Genomic DNA, 20,486 nt, shown 5'->3' with positions numbered 1-20,486 from the left:
TCAGAAATGTAATTCTTTCAAATGGTACGCTAAGATTGAATCCTACAAAAAGATATCTTCACAAACACTTGACAAGGACACTCATTCGCTACATGATTAAAGATTGCTGTAGATAAACAATCTACAGAGGAAACATGAATATATAAACCAATCACAATGACAAGACATCTCCTATGAGGCTATTTTTATTTAACTAGGCAAGTCAGTTAAGAAGAAAATTGTATTTTACAATGACGGCCTATCCCGGACAAACCCGGATGACGCTGGGCCAATTGTGCACTGCCCTGTGGGACTCCCAATCACAGCTGGTTGTGATACAGCCCAGGATCGAACCAGGGTCTATAGTGATGCCGTTAGCACTGAAATGCAGTGCCTTAGACTGCTGTGCCACTCGGAAGCCCAACTACAGATGGGGGTCCTTAGATTTATATATTAAACCTATTGCCTTGGATTGCATAAAGGTACAAATCTGTGGTTCTACCCCTGAGCAAGGTAGTTAACCCACTGTTCACCGGGCGCCAAAGACGTGGATGTCGATTTAGGCAGCCCCCCGCACCTCTCCGATTCAGAGTGGTTGGGATAAATGCAGAAGACACATTTCAGTTGAATACATTCAGTTGGACAACTGACTAGGTATCCCACTTTCCTTTCCATAAAGCATCTCATTCCCCAATGATAAATAAAGTTATCTCAATAGCTCTGTGGGGGACAGCACTCTGTGCCCCCCCACAGGGGCTTCCGCCACTGAAAATACCAGTGGTGTAAATTATTTTTACTTAAGTAGATTTTTGGGGTACTTTACTTTACAATTTACATTTTTGACTACATTTACTTCACTACATTCCTAAAGAAAATATTGCACGTTTTATTCCATACATTTTTCCCTGTCAACCCAAAGTGCTAGTTACATTTTGAATGCTTAGCAGAAAAGAAAAATAGTGAAATTTACGCACTTATCAAGAGAACACTACGTCATCCCTACTGCGTATGTTCTGGCGCACTCACTAAACACAAATGCATCTTTTGTAACTAATGTCTGAGTGTTGGAGTGCGCCCCTGGCTATTCTTACATTTTAAAAACAAGAAAAGGGTGCCGTCTGCTTTGCTTAAAATAAGGAATTTGAAATGATTTATACTTTTACTTTTTTATATTTTTTGAATTACATTTACTTTTGATACTTAAGTATATTTAAAACAAAACTTTTAGACTTTTACTCAAGTAGTATTTTACTGGCTGACTTTTACTTGAGTAACTTTCTATTAAGGTATCTATACTTTTACTCTGGTATGACAATTGGGTACTTTTTCCACCACTGGAAAATACACTATGGTCACACACACACACTCAGAGACAAAGACCAAACAGTCAGAGAAACACACACACTTCACAGCTCCCTCAGTCCCGTCTCCCCAAATGGAGAAGTGTCAGATTGGCTAGGCAGTAAAACAATGTCTGCCTCAACTCAACACCAAGGCATTTGGTCTTTTAGTGCACAGGATGCCTCACTGCATTTTTGTCTTTGTCTCCTAACTTGGTATGCTTATTCATGCATTTAAAAGAGCATAGGGCATTGAAGGTCTTTAACGTTCAATGCAAAGGTTAGCGGAAACTCTTCCCGCAGACAAAACCTTCAGGAGGTCATAGTGGGGACTGTGAGGATTATCGTCACTGTAACGGCCGTTGGTGGAAGAAGGTGAGGACCAAAGCGCAGCGTGGTACTTGTTCGTCATTTTAATAATGGAACTGAACACTGATTAACAAAACAACAGACAGAACAACCGAAACAGTTCTGTCTGGTGCAGACACAAAAACAGAAAGCAACTACCCACAAAACCCATGTGGGCAAGAGCTACCTAAATATGGTTCTCAATCAGAGACAACGACAGACAGCTGTCCCTGATTGAGAACCATACCCGGCCAAAAACAAAGAAATACAAAAACATAGAAAAAGGACATAGAATGCCCACCCTAGTCACACCCTGGCCTAACCAAAATAGAGAATAAAACGCCTCTCTATGGCCAGGGCGTGACAGTCACTCTCAACTATCGTACATTCTATGCAAGCTGCATCACGTTGAGAAACCCTGTTTAAGTCATTAAGAGTGAGTACTGTCAACATTGGTAAGTGGTAATAGGGGGTATGGTAAAGTCTGCACCCATTCATGAGAAGAAGCTTCCTTTTGGCAGTGTGTGTTGTTTGAAGTGTAGATTGGGAGCAGGTGGAGCTGGTTGTTTTAACTCTTAGGAGAAGGAGTGAACGGATGGAGTTTTAGTGCCAACTGTAACTCTCGACTCCCACGCCATGAAGACACACAGGCACATTGAACACACACACACACACCACCATTCACACATAATACACACTCGCTTCACACATCTAGTTCCATTAATCAAAGTGGACGTTCACACCTAGCGCACTAACCACGACTTCAGTCAGTGCCTCCAAGATCCTCTATCATCACACCTTCTCTTTATGGCAGTCATTTTGAAAAGTAGCAAAATGTGTTGCCAGTCTTTAAAAATGTATCCAAAAGACAACCAAGTGTCTGGAGCTAAAGCTTACATTCAACTATTTCAATATGTTAAAAATATCTTAGAGTTGGCCCCTTTTCTTCTTTCTCTTACATTTTAACAAGACTTGCGAAGCTGAAACCAGGTGATAGCTTTTTCCTCCAGGCACTCAATTTTGGAACGACCGACAGATGTGACTGTGTTTTTGAAAAGACAAATATCAAAGATCCCTTTCTGCTCTATCAGCAAAATTGGTTACAAGAGCCTGTAGCTCGTAAAAAAATGGAGAGGGGGGGGGGGTGAAACGGATCAAACCACTGTGCATTGCAGAAGGAGAAGTCAGCTCGGCTCTCGCCAAGTGACTCTCGGCAGAGTAATGACCATGGCATGCTCATAAAGTGTGTTCGTCTTCTCCCCCGAGCGCCCCCGACCTACATGTGAATAGCACATTGGCCCTGAACTGCTAGCTGGCGTCGAGTGATGCTCAAGCACACTTCAGCGCTATTGGCTTGTCTGTTTGTATCCTTGTATGAGTGTTTATGTGTGTCGACAGGCATGAGTGGCTGTGCATGCATATTTCCCTGTGCAATAAATACACATCACCACTTGTTTCCTTTTTCATCCCTAATTTCATTTTTATTCAAACAAGCATGGCCCCAAAGGTTTGATTTTGTTTGGGAAGCCATTGTTACTGAATAAAAATACTGGCTTGGTTAAGATGCAGTGACTACCTTGTTTCGAACCGACAGAAGGTCAAAAGGCGTAGGTCCTCAGTTGCAGCTGAAGAAAACACACTGGGGCCTAACAGAGCCACGTTCAGCAGGCAAACTTTGTGGAACGATGCAGATAGAAATGTCACGAAATAAAGACGACACGATTCCATATTCTAGTCGTCAGATTGGAAAGTTTGTTCTACATAACATTTTCTATCTGACTGTTCTACAGCGTTGTTCCCTGCTGAACGCACCCCCATTCTAACCCAACTGAGTTGTCACACATGGTCATTTCAGCTGCGCTTTATGGACGTCCAATGTGGAAGGGGCCTATAAAATGCCTACTTTGATGGAAGTTAACATTATGGATAGCATTTCACCAGAATTTTGAAACTCATTAATATGGTTCCAGTTGGATGGAAAATATTTTTTTAAATGAAAGCAGACTAAGGGGCCAAGTGGTAACACACCCACCCTGCACGCACATACCCACACTCACTTTTAGTCACACATTTTCGGTTGAAAAACTTTATAGTCGACTTGAAAGGGAAAAACCTCAGAGAAAGCACCTTCTGACTTTGACAGTGACTAAAGAGGTAAAGGAGTGGCGCTACTACCCTAACGCCAGCTGCCATCATGTGACTTTGTTTAGGTGGCTTGAGCTGTCTCTGTTGGCCTCGGAAGTTGGCACTGTGATATAAGACACGGCCCTAAAGCCGTGCCACAGCCACCCATCTCGCTCTCTCCAGGCGGAGTGCAAGTCCCCTCTCTCTCTCTCTCTCTCTCTCTCTCTCTTCTTCTCCTTCTCTTTCTTTCAATCCCCATCTTTTTTTGTCTCCCTCCTCTCCCTCGTTCCGCCTGGCTGGCTGTAGACAGCACCAGTGGGAATTTGGCAGTGGGCAGGCCCAGACACATTTGCTCCTCACGCTCTCAGGAGCGGGTGTCAAAGACCTTCTATTCGACAAGACCCTTCATCAGCTGCAGGACAGCCCTTTAGAGGAAGAAAGGAGGATCTCCGTAAGCACACACACACACGCACACACACACACACGAAGGTCTGCAACCAACCACTTATACGTTAATTAGCCAGCCATTAACTTCACAGCACAAGAAATCCACCCAGAATATTCTGTCCTTATTATGGCATCCAAAATGTAGGCTTTACAGTAACCCTAATAGACCCACTGTCCATATTGTCCATCCAAAAAGGTCACCTAGTTTTCTACTATGACAGAAGTTCCTGGTGTGCAAATGTTGTATATGGATATGTGAGAAAACGTTCATGTGCTACGTGTCCGTACCATCAGCATTCACATCCCACTGGGCACACACTGGCTAAAATTGTGGAATAGATGTTGAATTGACGTCTGTTCCCAGTGGGATGTGACCATTCACATAAGCACTCCTGAGTCCCATAGCATCAATAAGCCTGTCAGCTCTCTCTCTCTCGCTGCACAGCCACAGCCCCCCACCAACCAAACCCCATCTGAGCTCCTTACGCCAATCTGAACCAAAGACACTGAACATCTGTTCAACATGGCCTCTCTTTAGCATGTGACCTTCAACTCAATGGGGCCCTATCTAACCTATACCATGCCAGAGTGTGGAAGATGCCACTGTTTTCCAGTTGTCATTCTTCTTTTATGGAGGATTTAACAGTTGTAAACTCACAATTGATTCACAATTCCAGGCTGAATCATGATTTGACAATTGTGAGAATAAATTGGATTATAATGATGGAATCATAACATTGTAGTTTTACAATAATTATGCTACTATTATAAGTATCATCATCACCACTATCATTCCTAATATTATTGCCTTAGATTATGAGTGCTCAATTACTCTAAAATCCAACAAATTTTGATTCAATTGTTTACTTAATTATATTGCTTTTGAATTATTTTTTTTACAGAAAAAAAAAATTTCACATGGAAAAATATACCTACACAATTATTTGTTATGCATTAATAATACTCTAACAACAGAGTACTGTATTTTTTATAATGGCCAAACTCTACATGAAAAGAACATGTTCAATAAACAAAATGAGATGATAAAATAGGCTACAACTATAATTCACGGAATGGAAAACAGAGACCATAACCGTATATTAATAAACCTTAATGCTATCAATTTATGAAAACCCAAGACTTCATAAATAAACTAGGCTTTTTGTAATCAATCATTCTATACTAAAAACTTAAATTATTCAAATATATTTTCACCCATGTAATTCAAAAAGTCAAAAATCATGCAAAATGTAAAAGCCTATATGCGCTCATCGCCATCGTGCTGTCTCGCTCTCGCAGAGTGGACTACGTGGCAATTAGATTGGCACACTCATCGCCTCTATCCGCCAGACCATTTGATTCCAACCGCCTGTTAAGAAATTGCCTTAATTGGTGCACTTCAACGTTTCATCCCGTGGACTTCTCTGCAATAAAGACCTGCCCTCCAGTAGATTGTAAGGCCAGGGATATTCAACTGGTCAAAAGTCGCAGCCATTTGGTTCACAGACAATAGGAAGGAAGCCAATCTCTTGCATCACTCTATTGATTATCCGGTTAAAGGCCTAAGCAGCGCGGTTGTCCTAAATCAATATAGCCACATCGACACTCTGGCGGTAGGGAAGTTTAAATAATTAATGATTTCAATATTTCACCAAAGCATGCAACCCAAAAGGAATTTTCTTAGGCCACCATGGCCTACAACAGTTTTTTCAAAGTATTAACGCAAAGTCAAAAACGTATTGATAATACATTAAATTATGATATTATTAGCATAGGCTATACATATACTTAAGCTATTTTAATACGTAAAATACTCGTAAGTGTTATAATTATTTAAAAATATATATATTACAAACTTCATAAATTATTTAAAACATCTAAAGCATTCAATTCAATCCACTGTACTTTTTAGCCCTGTTATTCTCATTTTGTTTTGGTCAGTATTTCGTTTAGGTCTAATAAAGTCTATCTTTAACAACAACAACAATAAACAGTGGACAAGAATCTACATTCTGTCGATTCTGTCATATTCAGTAGTGCCCCAGCAAGGTCTCCATATTGAAAGTGCTAGTTGCGGCTTATTGTGAATTGTTTTACAAATTCTGCCGTCCAATTTCCCCCTCGGCCCCTAAGAGGGTTTGGTTATAACAGTTGTTAACCTTAGTACAAATCATTTGTTTTGTCCATTCAATAATGCCCTTTATTATCCCTAACGACGTTTGATGAGCATCTGCCTTTGAATGCATATTGGCCTATGTAACATGGATTCTCCGAGGTGGGCGCTCAGAAATGGATCTCTCTGGACGCACTACAGGGTCAGTAAAAAGTTAACAATAATCCTAGTTCATTCAAACAGAATAGCATGTTCTAAAAAAAGCTGGGTAAGGCTTCCCTTATTTAACACAGAACAAGTGTGCCGAACAAAATGGGTCAAGCAATAATAATGATGATGAAGAGCCTTCCAGGCACGTTGAGGAGAGAATGATTAAACCTGGCTGAGAGAGAGAGAGAGAGAGAGAGAGAGAGAGAGAGAGAGAGAGAGAGAGAGAGAGAGAGAGAGAGAGAGACTTTGAATTGATTTGAGAGAGAGAGTGAGAGATTCGCCAACTGCAAATTAAGGACAGGAAATTAGGCCCGCAGAGGTGTGATCTTGGGCCCAGCATAAAAGCACAAGCTGATGCGTACGAGGCTCGCCGCCGATTGACGCACACCACAACCAAACATAAATAGCAACGCTACGAGACAGAACGATTATGCCATGGGCATGGGCTAAATATGGTGAAAAACTAATCAAAGCAAATAATCAGCACTTTAGTTGGGGGAAATCCATACAGAATAAACTTGATACGATTTGCACCTGTAGGCCAATCTACAAACGTGCAAGCAGTGACAATGGTAAATCAAGCCAGTCCCAGTCAATTGCACGGCTTTCAAAACACTGGTGCTGTGAGGTTAGCTTATGCACTGTCTGGGAATTCATGAACTGAGGAGGGAGGGTGGGCTAATGGAAAAACGAAGTTCAACGTGCTTGAATTGAAAATTATTATCATTTCCCTAGAAAACCAATAGGCTGCAAAGTGAAGGATGGGAGCTATAAGTGAAATTAAATACGCGTCAAAGTGGGTAAACGCGGTTCCAGATTGCCTGCGAATCGTGATAGATGTTGTTGTGTGTGATGTCTGCACCGCTAACATATCTGCTTCTGCCTCTATCTTAAACCTCTATAATAAACATAATTTACAATGGGGAAAGAGATTAACGAATCCCCCAGTGCACTGAAATGTCATCGGGACAATTTATGTCTCCGATGGAGCGCCGAGAAAACCGATAGCCACAGTGCTTCATTCAAACAACTCCCGGTTGTTGGCCACTTTATCTATGTAGCCATGTACAGAACAGTAGGCCTCGTGAGGCTTTAACAAGATGAGACTTTGGCTTTGTTTTCAAAGTATTTCAAGTACAACATTTCAAACAACTACAAACAACATTAACTTGAAGTTTAGGGCATTTTAAAGCCTACTACCATAGTGCGTAAAAACGCCAAATAGGCCTAGAATACTGCTATTGCCACAATATCCATGGCTCATTTTTGCTAAGCAAAAGATTAAGCAGAAGTCACATGGTCACACTATGATGTTTAGGCGTAGTTCATGTGTCCAGAATTAGGTCACACAATAGACCTATGGGGGAATCAAATTATTTAATTAATCAGGAATATGTTTCATGAATAATTTAACATATTCAACGGAATCGTGAACGTGGATGCTGAGCATACGAAAAAACATGACCTATAATGCAAAAAAACTAAAGGTGTTTTCTTTTCAATAGGTTATAGGAAAAGTGTTCTCCAAAACAGTGCAATGTTACTTTTAACCTGTCCCTTGTTAGTAGCTTCTGTAAATTGGGTAAAATAGGGGCATTCTCTCGTGTATAGTTCCTGGTCAGACCAGACGCTCCGTGTGGTCGTGTATTGTTCCCCGGGCGGTCGCTTCTCCTGAAATCCCCATATACTATGCTCCCTCTCAGAAAAGTCGCCAGCGCATGTCATAAATCACCTGCCCATGCTAAACGCTTAGCTAAGCCCCGAACCAGGTCAGCGAAGAGAAATGTATGGAAGCACTTATGGTGGAAATAGGTTGTTCTAACGAAATACATCAACTTCAGCCAAAAAGGGACTATTTGCATTGCCCCCCTCTTTTACACCACTGTTACTCTCTGTTGTTACCATCTATGCATAGTCACTTGAATAACTTTACCTACATGTACATATTACCTCAACTAACCGGTGCCGCCGCACATTGACTCTGTACCGGTACCCCCTTGTATATAGTCTCACTGATGTTATTTTACTGTTGTTCTTTAATTACTTGTTACGTTATGTCTTATTCTTACCTGTATTTTTTTTAAACTGTATTGTTGGTTAGGGGCTCGTAAGTAAGCATTTCACTGTAAGGTGAATACCTGATGTATTCGGCGCATTTGATTTGAACATTTGATTTCAAAAGCTGCACCCATAATTTCGGTGCCGTTATGTACCCTGACACACCACTCAAAATGAGTGCCTCCCACTAGGCACAACTTGAATGCTACCACGTATCAGTGTAATAACAGGTCTAATATAGTCTACATAAGCTAGGTGAATATGTGGATTTCAGTGCACATACCAACCAATTCATAATTACCGCTTCTTTTTGACATGAGTTGGTCTATAGTCTACCTTATGCAGAATGATTGCGGGCACCAATGAAACAACAACGTTTATCAGATAAACCGTGTAGGCTTATTTTTACCCGCGCTATAGCCTACTTCACTTTACCACAACTTCAAAGGCCGACTTTGAATATAACAGAACAACCGATTGTTTAAAACAATGTCTAAATATGATAATGTTATAATCCCGCACAATTATAATGTCATTTTATATTACGATCTGAAATTGGGTCAAGGCTCGCTCGTAATCAAATAATCCCAAGAATCATAAAACAGTGCATGCTATTCGGTTTCTCTCTCAAGTATAATCGAAGTTCAACACCGTAGAAAGCTTATCTTATCAGTGTAAATTCAAAGGAGTTAAAAATATATTGACAAGTCATGAAAGTATACGAGAAAGGTGTGGGAGAGCGCCATTTAGTAAAAACGGTGGCACACTGTCCTACTTTTCTAGTGGCAACAGTAACACAAGCCAGCCGGGTAGCCTACAAGCCGCTTTGCTACGGCAATAGCCTACAAGCTGTAGGCCCATTCAAACCCACTGTGTGCCAGATCTGTTTCCCCATTCTACACCAATGAATAAATGGTCCACTGTTAGACAATAAAACGCGTTTTGTTTTCATATGTTTGCTGCTTGACAGAAAAAGTGTACTACTTTCGCTAAAATTGCTCACATATTAACGACTGAAATTGAAATATATTTCACAGTAATTGTGTAGACAAATAGTGTATTATCCCAATTTACAATAACTCAAACGCTTGCAATTAATCACAATTCAATAGCAAATATAGCTACATTTAGGCTACACCTTGATGTAATGGTTTGAAAGCCAAATCTGCTAAAAAGGTAATTACTTGATAGGCTTCTTGTCAAACTGATCCACTATTTTATGCAATGATGAACCTTCCAAAATACTAGAATACATTTTCGTGTCTGGGGCACCAATTGCGCTGCATACCCGCGAAGCTGCAACCTACATAGAGCTAAGACTCCCTGTTGAGATGTAGGCTAGTGTTGCGCTAATTTCCTTAGGGTAAGAATGAAAAGGCAAGCATCAAGAAGAATTAATGATCTTAAGCGGAAAAATACACAACCATCCTTGAAATGATACGACTGTTGACCATTACAAATGTGTATTGAAAATGTTTGGGGTTGTCTGCCGTTGCGCAAAGCTATCTGTGGGAGCGAGTTCATATCTTCAAAATGTTCTCTCAGAGCCTGATAAAAAGAAATCGTTTAAAATGCTAAAATATAAATAAGAGAGCTATAGCTCGACGAGGGATACACTTGTGTTACTCTGCTTCGGCTACTACCAATGCGCACTGCTGTAGCCCATTGGCGGACCTCATGAGAGCTTCGGCGTTAAAACCCAGGGCGAACAGGGTTTTAACGAAAATCCAAAAACCAGTAGCCAATAATAAACCACAAAAAATATGAATGTGTCTTACCTTCAACAGCTGACGCCATGGCAAGCAAGAGGCTGCATAAAACCAGAAAGTAATCCATTGTCATAAAGCGGTCAGTCCGGACATGAAATAAACCCAGGGGAGAGCGGGAGGGAGGAAGGAATACAATCCGGTTTTCCGAAGCTCCACGCACCCAGTCTAACCGCGTCTGGCACCCAAACCCTGAGTTACCTCCATAAAACCAACAAGACAAATATCAATATGAAGGAGGTATGAGAAGCTTTGTGCAATCTAGGAGCCCTCTCCTTTTCAATAATTTTCAATGGGTTTATGAAAGAAACGGGAAAGGGCAAAAGTTGTCCAACCCGTAAACTTCGCATTTGGCAATCCCAACAACCATTCAGTAAATATCCCCGATTATGTTTGCTATTTTGATTACGCAGGGAAATGTAAGTCCGTTTCACGGGGTCCGTCGGGAATAATCCAAATACTTTTTGAAGTCAAGACGTTTGATATTTCCACACTTCTTTTATTAATACCATAATTGCAGTCCAGCTATGTCTGTAGTTTAGCCTACCCATTTATATGATCAAGTGTTATTCCCGAAAAAAATCTCCTTGGTTAATATATTGTAGTAATGTCCCTGAGCGAATTATCGGCGTGGCTGGAGAAAGCTTATGCTCCGCTCGGTGTGTGCATTGGAATTGAGCACGATAGTGCAGAAACAAGGGAAGAGTGAACGAGAGAGAGAGAGAGAGACCGGGAGCATAGGAGGAGGGGTTATAGTTAAAGCAGCTGTCAGTCTCTTATACGGTCACACCCCCACAACCACCTTGTTAAACTGATGCTCCAGGGCCACTGTCTTTCTCGGGAATGCCAGATCAGGCGTTTCAGCGCGGACAGAGCGCCCCCTGCGGGATACTCATGTTATACTGGTCGATTTAATGCAACACTACGGAGTTTCTGCTTATTTTCTTTTTGATAAAATAATTTTCAGCTATTGCAGCAATTATGTGTCTAAAACAGAGTCGAATATTCAGGGTTTTCAATGGACATTGTGTGTTATCAAAATGCAAAGCCCAATGAACACTGGGATTTTCTGTAAGTATAATTGTGTGCAATTCTCACCCAGTGTACAGACCTACACTTTCAGAATCTCGGTTTCTGAAGAAATATAAATTATAATATGCGGAATATAAACCAAAAAGTTGCATTTTGATTTGCAGTAGTTTACTGAGAACAATAATTAGGCTACACACTTGAAGCACATGGATAAAAACTCCAGTTCTGTTGTAAATTAATATGAAGACATCTAAAAAGCTTACAAACTCTACCGTATAGTTTAGTGAATCACTATTGTTGCTTTAGCCTCTAATCTTCATTGGCATATTGAGAAGGCGCATTTGAAGAACAGTCAGTATGCTATGACAATAAGCACATGACGATGTTTCTTCTTCTTCAATAAACCTGGAATAGATGTTTCTCTTTCTTTTGAAAACCAAAGAAAATAGCATCTGGCATGAGTATCTTTTAGTGCCGTTGCCTCAAATTTACAGCATTTAAGGTGCTTTCATTGCATAATTGTGTCATTCAGGTGTTAAAGTTAACCAACCATAGAGCTATGTCTAGCCTCTGCAATAACATTTTATTGTGCTTGAGAATGCTTTGATTAAAATTACAATTTACCGGTCCAAAATGGTGCACAACTGCGGATGTAAATCCTCCTGCCTCTCAAAATAGGAAAGTTCCTTGAACGACTAGTAATAATATTTTATTCGAGGAGCCTAAAGTTAGCATATTTTACATTGATGTATTGCATGTTAGACCTTCTATTTATATATGCTTAACTATTATTTTGCAGTAAGATATTATCATGGGACAAAATCCATAAAAAAACAAATCCATAGGCCTAGTTTGTTTTTGAGACGTAGGCCATATCGGAAATGATTAAGGCCGAATTGAGATAGGTCTACACCACTCAAGTAGATAAAAAAGCCTTATATATATATATATATATTTATTTATTAAAAAATATATCTATTTCAGTGATGACTTCAGGAGCGAGAGTAATGGCTTCACAAGGGTGGTTTCCTCTCCATCCCAAAACTTGGCTCCAGACCTGGCTCTTGCCTCGTCTTTCCTCTGGCTTCCTCTAACCCAGGGCCCGCCGCCGCAGGGTCCTGATAATGGCCCGGTGTCAGTGGAGACAAGAATGGGGGATAAAGCCAATGTTAACTGGACTAAGACTTACATTTTGTACCGGAGTGGCAGTTCTTCAAAGTTATGCAAAACTAATAGCCTAATTCACTAACCATGTATACATAAATTAGGTTGAGATATTAAGTTTATCTCATGAAGCCTATTGTTGCTAGCTTTTTGCAATACCAAAATGGTATTGATTGACATTTTGCCAATAGTTTTGAGAGGCATTGGATTGTTTTCACAATAGTTAATAAAAAAAATTGGCTCAATAAAGATAATAGAAAATAGAATGGCCAATAATATATTCATGATTTGGCTTTCGTTCCAGTTCTCTGCTGCCTGTGACTGGAACGAATTGCAAAAATCGCTGAAGTTGGAGACTTTTATCTCCCTCACCAACTTCAAACATCTGCTATCTGAGCAGCTAACCGATCGCTGCAGCTGTACATAGTCTATCGGTAAATAGCCCACCCAATTTACCTTCCTCATCCCCATACTGTTTATATTTATTTACTTTTCTGCTCTTTTGCACACCAGTATCTCTACCTGTACATGACCATCTGATCATTTATCACTCCAGTGTTAATCTGCAAAATTGTAATTATTCACCTACCTCCTCATGCCTTTTGCACACAATGTATATAGACTCTCTCTTTTTCTTTTTTTCTACTGTGTTATTGACTTGTTAATTGTTTACTCCATGTGTAACTCTGTGTTGTCTGTTCACACTGCTATGCTTTATCTTGGCCAGGTTGCAGTTGTAAAGGAGAACTTGTTCTCAACTAGCCTAACTGGTTAAATAAAGGTGAAAAAAAAAAAAAAAATATCTAAGAAAGTAAATAAATACAGATTAGAAAAATGTCCAACATGGAGTAGACCTATCAGCTATGGCTGGTCACTCAAAATAGATAGGGATTATCTTGATTTTGACCAGTTACTGTAGCCTAGATCAAGCAAATAAAATATATATAATTAGCCAATCATATGTTTGGTATTTAAACAAAAAGCGTGTGAATTGAAGTCGAAATGGTTGTGTTCCATTCAGCGCGTCTCTTGAGACTGAGTGCACAGCTGAAGGCCCAAGCAAGGCTTGACTGTCATTTCCTGAGCAGGCAGATCACTCAAGAGTGACTTCGAAATTGGATGTCTATCCATGTCCTGATGACGTTGAGAAATGCCTTCAAAACTGGCCACTAGGGGCAACAGTGAGCAGCACTATTACCATCAAGTAGGCTTGGGTTCTGATAAGGCATTGGACGGGGTGTCGGATTAGCGTAATCCCATGACTGGTTGAATGTTTGATCCAATGTTTGGTCAAATTGCTGCAAAGACACCACTTCTAAAGGACATCAATAATAAGAAGAGACTCGCTTGGTCCAAGAAACACGAGCAACGGACAATAGGCTGGTGGATATCTGTCCTTTGATTTGATCCAAGTGGTGGACACTCATAAAAAAAAGGGTTTTTAATCCTATCCCAAACCTTAACCCTTACCTTAACCATTCGAAAAGAGTGCCTAAACTTAATGTTATAACCCGATCCAAAACCTTAACCCGTGGAGCAACTTCAAAATTTGACGTTTGGAGAAATGGAAAGATAATTAAATGTTTCACAGAGTTCATGTAACAGACACATCTGAACATCAACTGTTCAGATGAGACTGAGTGAATCAGGCATTCATGGTCAAATTGCTGCAAAGACACCACTACTAAAGTACATCAATAATAAGAAGAGACTCGCTTGGTCCAACAAACACGAGCAACGGACAATAGGCTGGTGGAAATCTGTCCTTTGGTCTGATGAGTCCAAATTTGAGATTTTTGGTTCCAACCCCGTGACTTTGTGAGACACAGAGTAGGTGAATGGATTATTTCTGCATGTGTTGTTCCCACCATGAAGCATGGAGGAGGAGGTGTGATGGTATGGGGGTGCATTGCTGGTGACACTGCCAGTGATTTATTTAGAATTCAAGACACACGTAACCAGCATGTCTACTATAGCATTCTGCAGCGATATGCCATCCCATCTGGTTTGCGCTTAGTGGGACTATCATTTGTTTTTCAACAGGACAATGACCAAACACACCTCCGGGCTGTGTAAGGGCTATTTGACCAAGACGGGGAGTGATGGAGTGGTGCATCAGATGACCTGGCCTCAACCCAATTTAAATGGTTTGGGATATGTTGGACAGCAGAGTGAAGGAAACGCAGCCAACAAGTCCTCAGCATATGTGGGAACTCCTTCGAGACCATTGGAAAAGCATTCCAGGTGAAGCTAGTTGAGAAAACTTTAAGAATGTGCAAAACTATCATCAAGGCAAAGGTTGGCTACTTTGAAGAATCTAAAATATATTTAGATTTGTTTAACAATTTTTTGGTTACTACATGATTCCATATGTGGTATTTCATAGTTTTGATGTCTTCACTATTATTCTACAATGTAGGTGTGTATAATTGACTGGTGCTGTATAATTGATGTATTCCCCTGGGTTTCTGTGGGGTTAACCTTTTTACTCTTTGCGTTCAACATCTAGCCAGTTCAAGCCTCCTCACAGCAGAACATTGTCCTCTGAAATGTTTGTCACATGCGCCTAATACCTTACAGTGAAATTCTTTCTTACAAGCCCTTAACCAACAATGTAGTTTTAAGAAAATGTTTGAAATGTTAAGAAAGTATTTGTTAAAATAAGTAAAAAGTAAATAAATAAAATAACAAATAACAATATAGAGAAATAACAAATAATTTAGGAGCAACAATAAAATAACAGTAGCAAGGCTATATACAGGTGGTACCGGTACAGAGTCAATGTTAGGGGGCACCGGTTAGTCGAGGTAATATGTACATGTACTGTAGGTAGCGGTAAAGTGACTATGCATGGATAATAAACAGAGAGTAACAGCAGCGTAAAAATGGGGGGGGGGGGGGGGTAGGGGCAATGCAAATAGTCCAAGTAGCCATTTGATTAGATGTTCAGGAGTCTTATGGCCTGAGGGTAGAAGCTGTTGAGAAGCCTTTTGGACCTAGACTTGGCACTCCGGTTACGCTTGCCATGCAGTAACAGAGAGAACAGTCTATGACTAGTATTTGGCAATTTTTTGGGCCTTCCTCTGACACCACCTGGTAAAGAGGTGCTCAATTGCAGGGAGCTTGGCCCCAGCTATGTAATAGGCCGTACACACCACCCTCTGTAGTACCTTGCAGTCACAGGCCAAGCAGTTGCCATACCAATAATAATAATAATAATTTAAAAAAATCATCATATATTGAAATATCTGACAGGTTTCCTGCTGCTCCAGGACGCTCTCGATGGTACAGCTGTATAATATTTTGAGGATCTGAGGACCCATGCCAAATTCTTTCAGTCTCCTGAGGGGGAATAGGCATTATCGTGCCCTCTTCACAACTGTCTTGGTGTGTTTGGACCATGTTAGTTTGTTGGTAGTCCACAATCATCTCCTTTGTCTTGATCACGTTGAGGGAGAGGTTGTTAAATTTAAATTTTTGCTATATTGTAAAATAATGTTTTACTCCAAAGTAAATGTATTTCTTTGTGTAGCTGTTGGCTATGTTTCCTAATTATGGCAACCTTGTCCCAGTGCTTTCTTGAGTAATAATTTTAAGTCACAGAATTTTAAAGTCACAATCAGAAGTTTGTGTTTCAGCCCAAAAGCATCCCGCTACTTGATTTGGTAAAGCTGAGAGACGGGACTGGAATTTTGACCATTCTCATAAACAGAGCTATGGTTACAAAGACTGACTCCGCCTGATCTCAGTTCACTGGTCACGATGGCAACACCCATCCGTAGCACGCGCTCCAGCAGGTGTATCTCACTGATCATCCCTAAAGCCAACACCTCATTTGGCCACCTTTCATTCCAGTACTCTGCTGCCTGTGACTGGAACGAATTGCAAAAATCGCTGAAGTTGGAGACTTTTATCTCCCTCACCAACTTCAAACATCAGCTATCTGAGCAGCTAACCGATCGCTGCAGCTGTACATAGTCTATTGGTAAATAGCCCACCCATTTTCACCTACCTCATCCCCATACTGTTTTTATTTATTTACTTTTCTGCTCTTTTGCACACCAATATCTCTACCTGTACATGACCATCTGATCATTTATCACTCCAGTGTTAATCTGCAAAATTGTAATTATTCGCCTACCTCCTCATGCCTTTTGCACACATTGTATATAGACTCCCCCCTTTTTTTTCTACTGTGTTACTGACTTGTTAATTGTTTACTCCATGTGTAACTCTGTGTTGTCTGTTCACACTGCTATGCTTTATCTTGGCCAGGTCGCAGTTGCAAATGAGAACTTGTTCTCAACTAGCCTACCTGGTTAAATAAAGGTGAAATAAAAATTTAAAAAATAAATACTGTCAACTTGATAGTTTTTAGGACATGTTTTGAAACTCTGGATTGTTTGTATAGAATGACTCAAAAGACAGAAAACAAATCAAATAGTGCAACAACCATTTTGTCTTATGATAGAATAAAACACTTGTCCTAAACTCATGCATAAATGATATCAATAAAAAAGTTATATTCTTCAAGAACCAATGTATATGTATAATTATAGGTGCACTATGCAGAAATTGCTCCGCCATTTCCTGGTTGCAAAAACTCAGATAGTTCAGTTTATGTGACTAAACAAGCAAGTATAGGGTAGAGAATCATTGTACCATCTAAACCGCTGTGAAATATATTTTACACGAAGGCCTTTGCAGACTATACGATTTTAACCGTCTTATGCCACAATTTTGCAGTCCCAGACTACATTTCTAAGTCATGGGCAAATTCTTAGGTCGTAAACAATTGTTGGACATCTTGGCTCGTTCAGTGTGACAGGGTATAAAGTCTGCAGATGAAGTACCGCTACGTGCGGTCGTAAGCTCAAAGTTCTAGCAGTGTCAGAATTATTTTGCCTTTATCGTGTAGTGTGTGGCTGGTGTTACGAGCCGATCTCTGTGACTGACCTGTCACGTTTCTTCAAAATCGAACCCAGAAGCAGACCAGGACAAGGAGAGTAGGAAGAAGGTGAGTATTTATTTACAAGTGAATGTGAGTGGGTAGATACATCCAGGTGGCGTAGCGGGCAGCGGTGGTGAGTTGATGGGAGTAAATAGGTGGATCCAATGGGGAAGCGGAATCCTCTGATGACCAGGCGGGAATGGGGTAAATGATCCGGGTGAGTAACTGAAGACAGAACAAACGGAGGTAAGTTGAAGGCAAGCAAGACGTACAAAACAACAAAACAAATTCTATCCAACTTGAGGCTGATACTATGGCACAACATACTGTTCATGGCTAACGATCCGGCAGGGAATGGATGTCAGGTCAGAGCTTTTGAAGGGGAGAGGTGATGATCAGGACAGGTGTGCAGATTACTGATGGGATACAGGTGCGGGTGAACATCGATCTCCCAACAAGCTAATCTGCCCGGCAACCAGATAGGGTGCGTTCCAAGACACCGGAAACACACTCCAGGACAGAAACACAGGCAAACACAGACTCAGGAAGTGGGGTTCGTGACATGACCAATAGGAACACAGCTGGCAATGAGTATGCACACAATAATATGATTATTGAGAATAGTCAGATTAATATTATAGTTTGATTTAAACATTGAGCCTACATGCTGTGCAATAAGAACGATTTCCTAATAATGATAAATGCACAAAATTGCCAATCAAAATAAATGTTCTACCACAGCAACCATATTATTTTGTGGAAGCCTATTTGATTCTGAGTTCAGACATATAAAGTTTGTATGTGAAAACTATTTCTAAGATGAAAACTTTCAGTTTTTCCAAACTCACTTCACTCGTGCATAAGCATAGAGTGAGGCTTGTGCTGGTGGCACATGCACAGATCAAATACACCACTGCAGTTGACATAGCCTCGCAAGCCAATCGCAGAATGTGATTACAGAACTGAAGCAAATCAAACAATCTGGCCAGGTTCATATCAATATTTTAATTTGGAAGCATCGGACAATGTGACATGTTATAATCGTAAAATACAATGGCCTCCCGAGTGGTGCAGCGGCGTAAGGCACAGCAACCGCAGTGCTAGCTGCGTTACTACAGATTCAGGTTCAGTACCGGAGTGTGTTGCAGCCGACCGCAACCGGGAAACCCATGAGGTTATTCACAATTGACCCAGTGTTATCCGGGTTTGGGGAGGATTTGACCTGCTGGGATGTCTTTGTCCCATCGCACTCTAGCAACTCCTGTGGTGAGCCGGGCACATGCACGCTGACACGGCAGCCAGGTGTACGGTGTTTCCTCCGACACATATGTGGGCTGGCTTCCGGGTTAAGCGTGCATTGTGTCAAGAAGCAGTGTGGCTTGGCGGGCTTGTGCTTTGGAGGACGCACAGCTCTCGACCTTCGCCTCTCCCAAGTCCGTACAGGAGTTGCAGCGATTGGACAAGTGTCACGCCTTGGTCTTAGTATTTTGTGTTTTCTTTAATTATTTGTTCAGGCCAGGGTGTGACATGGGCTTATTGTGTTGTCGTATTGGGGTTTTTGTAGGCATTGGGATTGTGGCTGATTAGGGGTGTGTCTAGCATAGGCTTGGCTGCCTGAGGCGGTTCTCAATCAGAGTCAGGTGATTCTCGTGGTCTCTGATTGGGAACCATATTTAGGTAGCCGGGGTTTCACTGTGTATTTTCTGGGTGATTGTTCCTGTCTCTGTGTAGTTTCACCAGATAGGCTGTAATAGGTTTTTGCGTTCCGTTTGTTGTTTTGTTTATTTATATAGTTATTTCATGTATCGTACATATTTTCATTAAAAGACATGAGTAACCACCACGCTGCATTTCGGTCCGACTCTCCTTCAACAGACGAACGCCGTTACAACAAGACAGTAACTACCATTTGGATATGACGAAAAATGGGGTAAAAATATATTTAAAAATTATCAGTTTGAAGCTGGTGTACAAAACCAAAACTGAAAGCTGCAAAAACGAAACTTAAGAAGAAGAAGAAACATAGTAATAGCGCACATAGAACAGCTCTACTACTTCTTAGATGTTCTTTCAATGAAAATTACAGATCTATAACTCACATTTCTGTGTGAATTTGGTCAGGTCACCAAAAAAGTTACATGTTGAAGAATTCATTGAAATGATAATTGAAGAGCAGAAATTCCCCTGATTGTGCCTTTTGTTTTGGAGAGCTTTGGACACAAAGAAAACCATGTTACACTGTAACATCAAAGAGAAACAGTATTGACAACTGTAGCTAATGCAGTCTGATCTATAGGCTAGGAATATTTTATATGTTATAACACACAAACAATTTGTTCATATGTCTGAATTCCACAATGACTTCAAATAAACGACAAAGTCTCTTTGAAAGAATATCTGTTTTTAACTGCTTGGGACTTGCGTAAGAGGATCTGTAGAGGCTTTAAAAGGAGATTGTCTCGGTTGTAGCCAAAACCATTTTGCTAGCCTTGAGTCTCCTGGTCTTCATTAGGGGGCAAAGGAGGGGATAGCTGGTTCACTGTTACCACCGGTGCTGTTCACGTTTACATCTCGAACGCTAACCTTGCCTATGGGAAAGGGAATAAGACTATGGGAAGGGGGGTAGAGATTTTATATAGGGACCAGAGAGAGAAATACTCTGGGTGTAAGTGGGCTCTTTAAAAGTATGGCCTGTTGTTGGAAAGTCTCAAAGAGTGAATATGTTGTGCCCTTAAAGGAATCCTCTAGATCAGAGCAAAGACTCTGTGCACTCTGCCCATGAAAACAAGGATGAAAACTCTTACTGGGGAGGCCTGAACTTGAATTCTTGCTGACGTAAATAAATAAGTGTCTTAAACCATAAATATGGGTTGGGTATAAACCCTTACTCCAGAGGGCTGTTTGTATGAACGGAAAGTCCGACTTAATAAATCGGTCGCCCTGAACTTTACAGC

At 40.7% G+C, this 20,486-nt stretch overlaps 1 protein-coding gene across 7 annotated transcripts in view; it reads right to left on the bottom strand.

Annotated features, from left to right (window-relative positions):
• The window catches only part of LOC109866577 (ephrin type-B receptor 3-like), a 105,754-nt gene extending 94,685 nt beyond the window's left edge, over positions 1-11,069 (bottom strand). For all 7 annotated transcript variants that reach the window (XM_031800748.1, XM_031800751.1, XM_031800750.1 and 4 more), the window contains exon 1: positions 10,398-11,069. In XM_031800748.1, coding sequence (XP_031656608.1) covers positions 10,398-10,461 — 64 coding nt within the window. In that variant the 5' untranslated portion in view covers positions 10,462-11,069. The remainder of the gene's footprint in view (positions 1-10,397) is intronic.
• Positions 11,070-20,486: the final 9,417 nt, after the last annotated feature.

The sequence above is a fragment of the Oncorhynchus kisutch genome, linkage group LG21, assembly GCF_002021735.2.
Source record: "Oncorhynchus kisutch isolate 150728-3 linkage group LG21, Okis_V2, whole genome shotgun sequence".
Classification (NCBI taxonomy): domain Eukaryota; kingdom Metazoa; phylum Chordata; class Actinopteri; order Salmoniformes; family Salmonidae; genus Oncorhynchus; species Oncorhynchus kisutch.
Note: the sequence above shows the minus strand (reverse complement) of the source record. Positions and strands in the feature narration are given on the sequence as shown.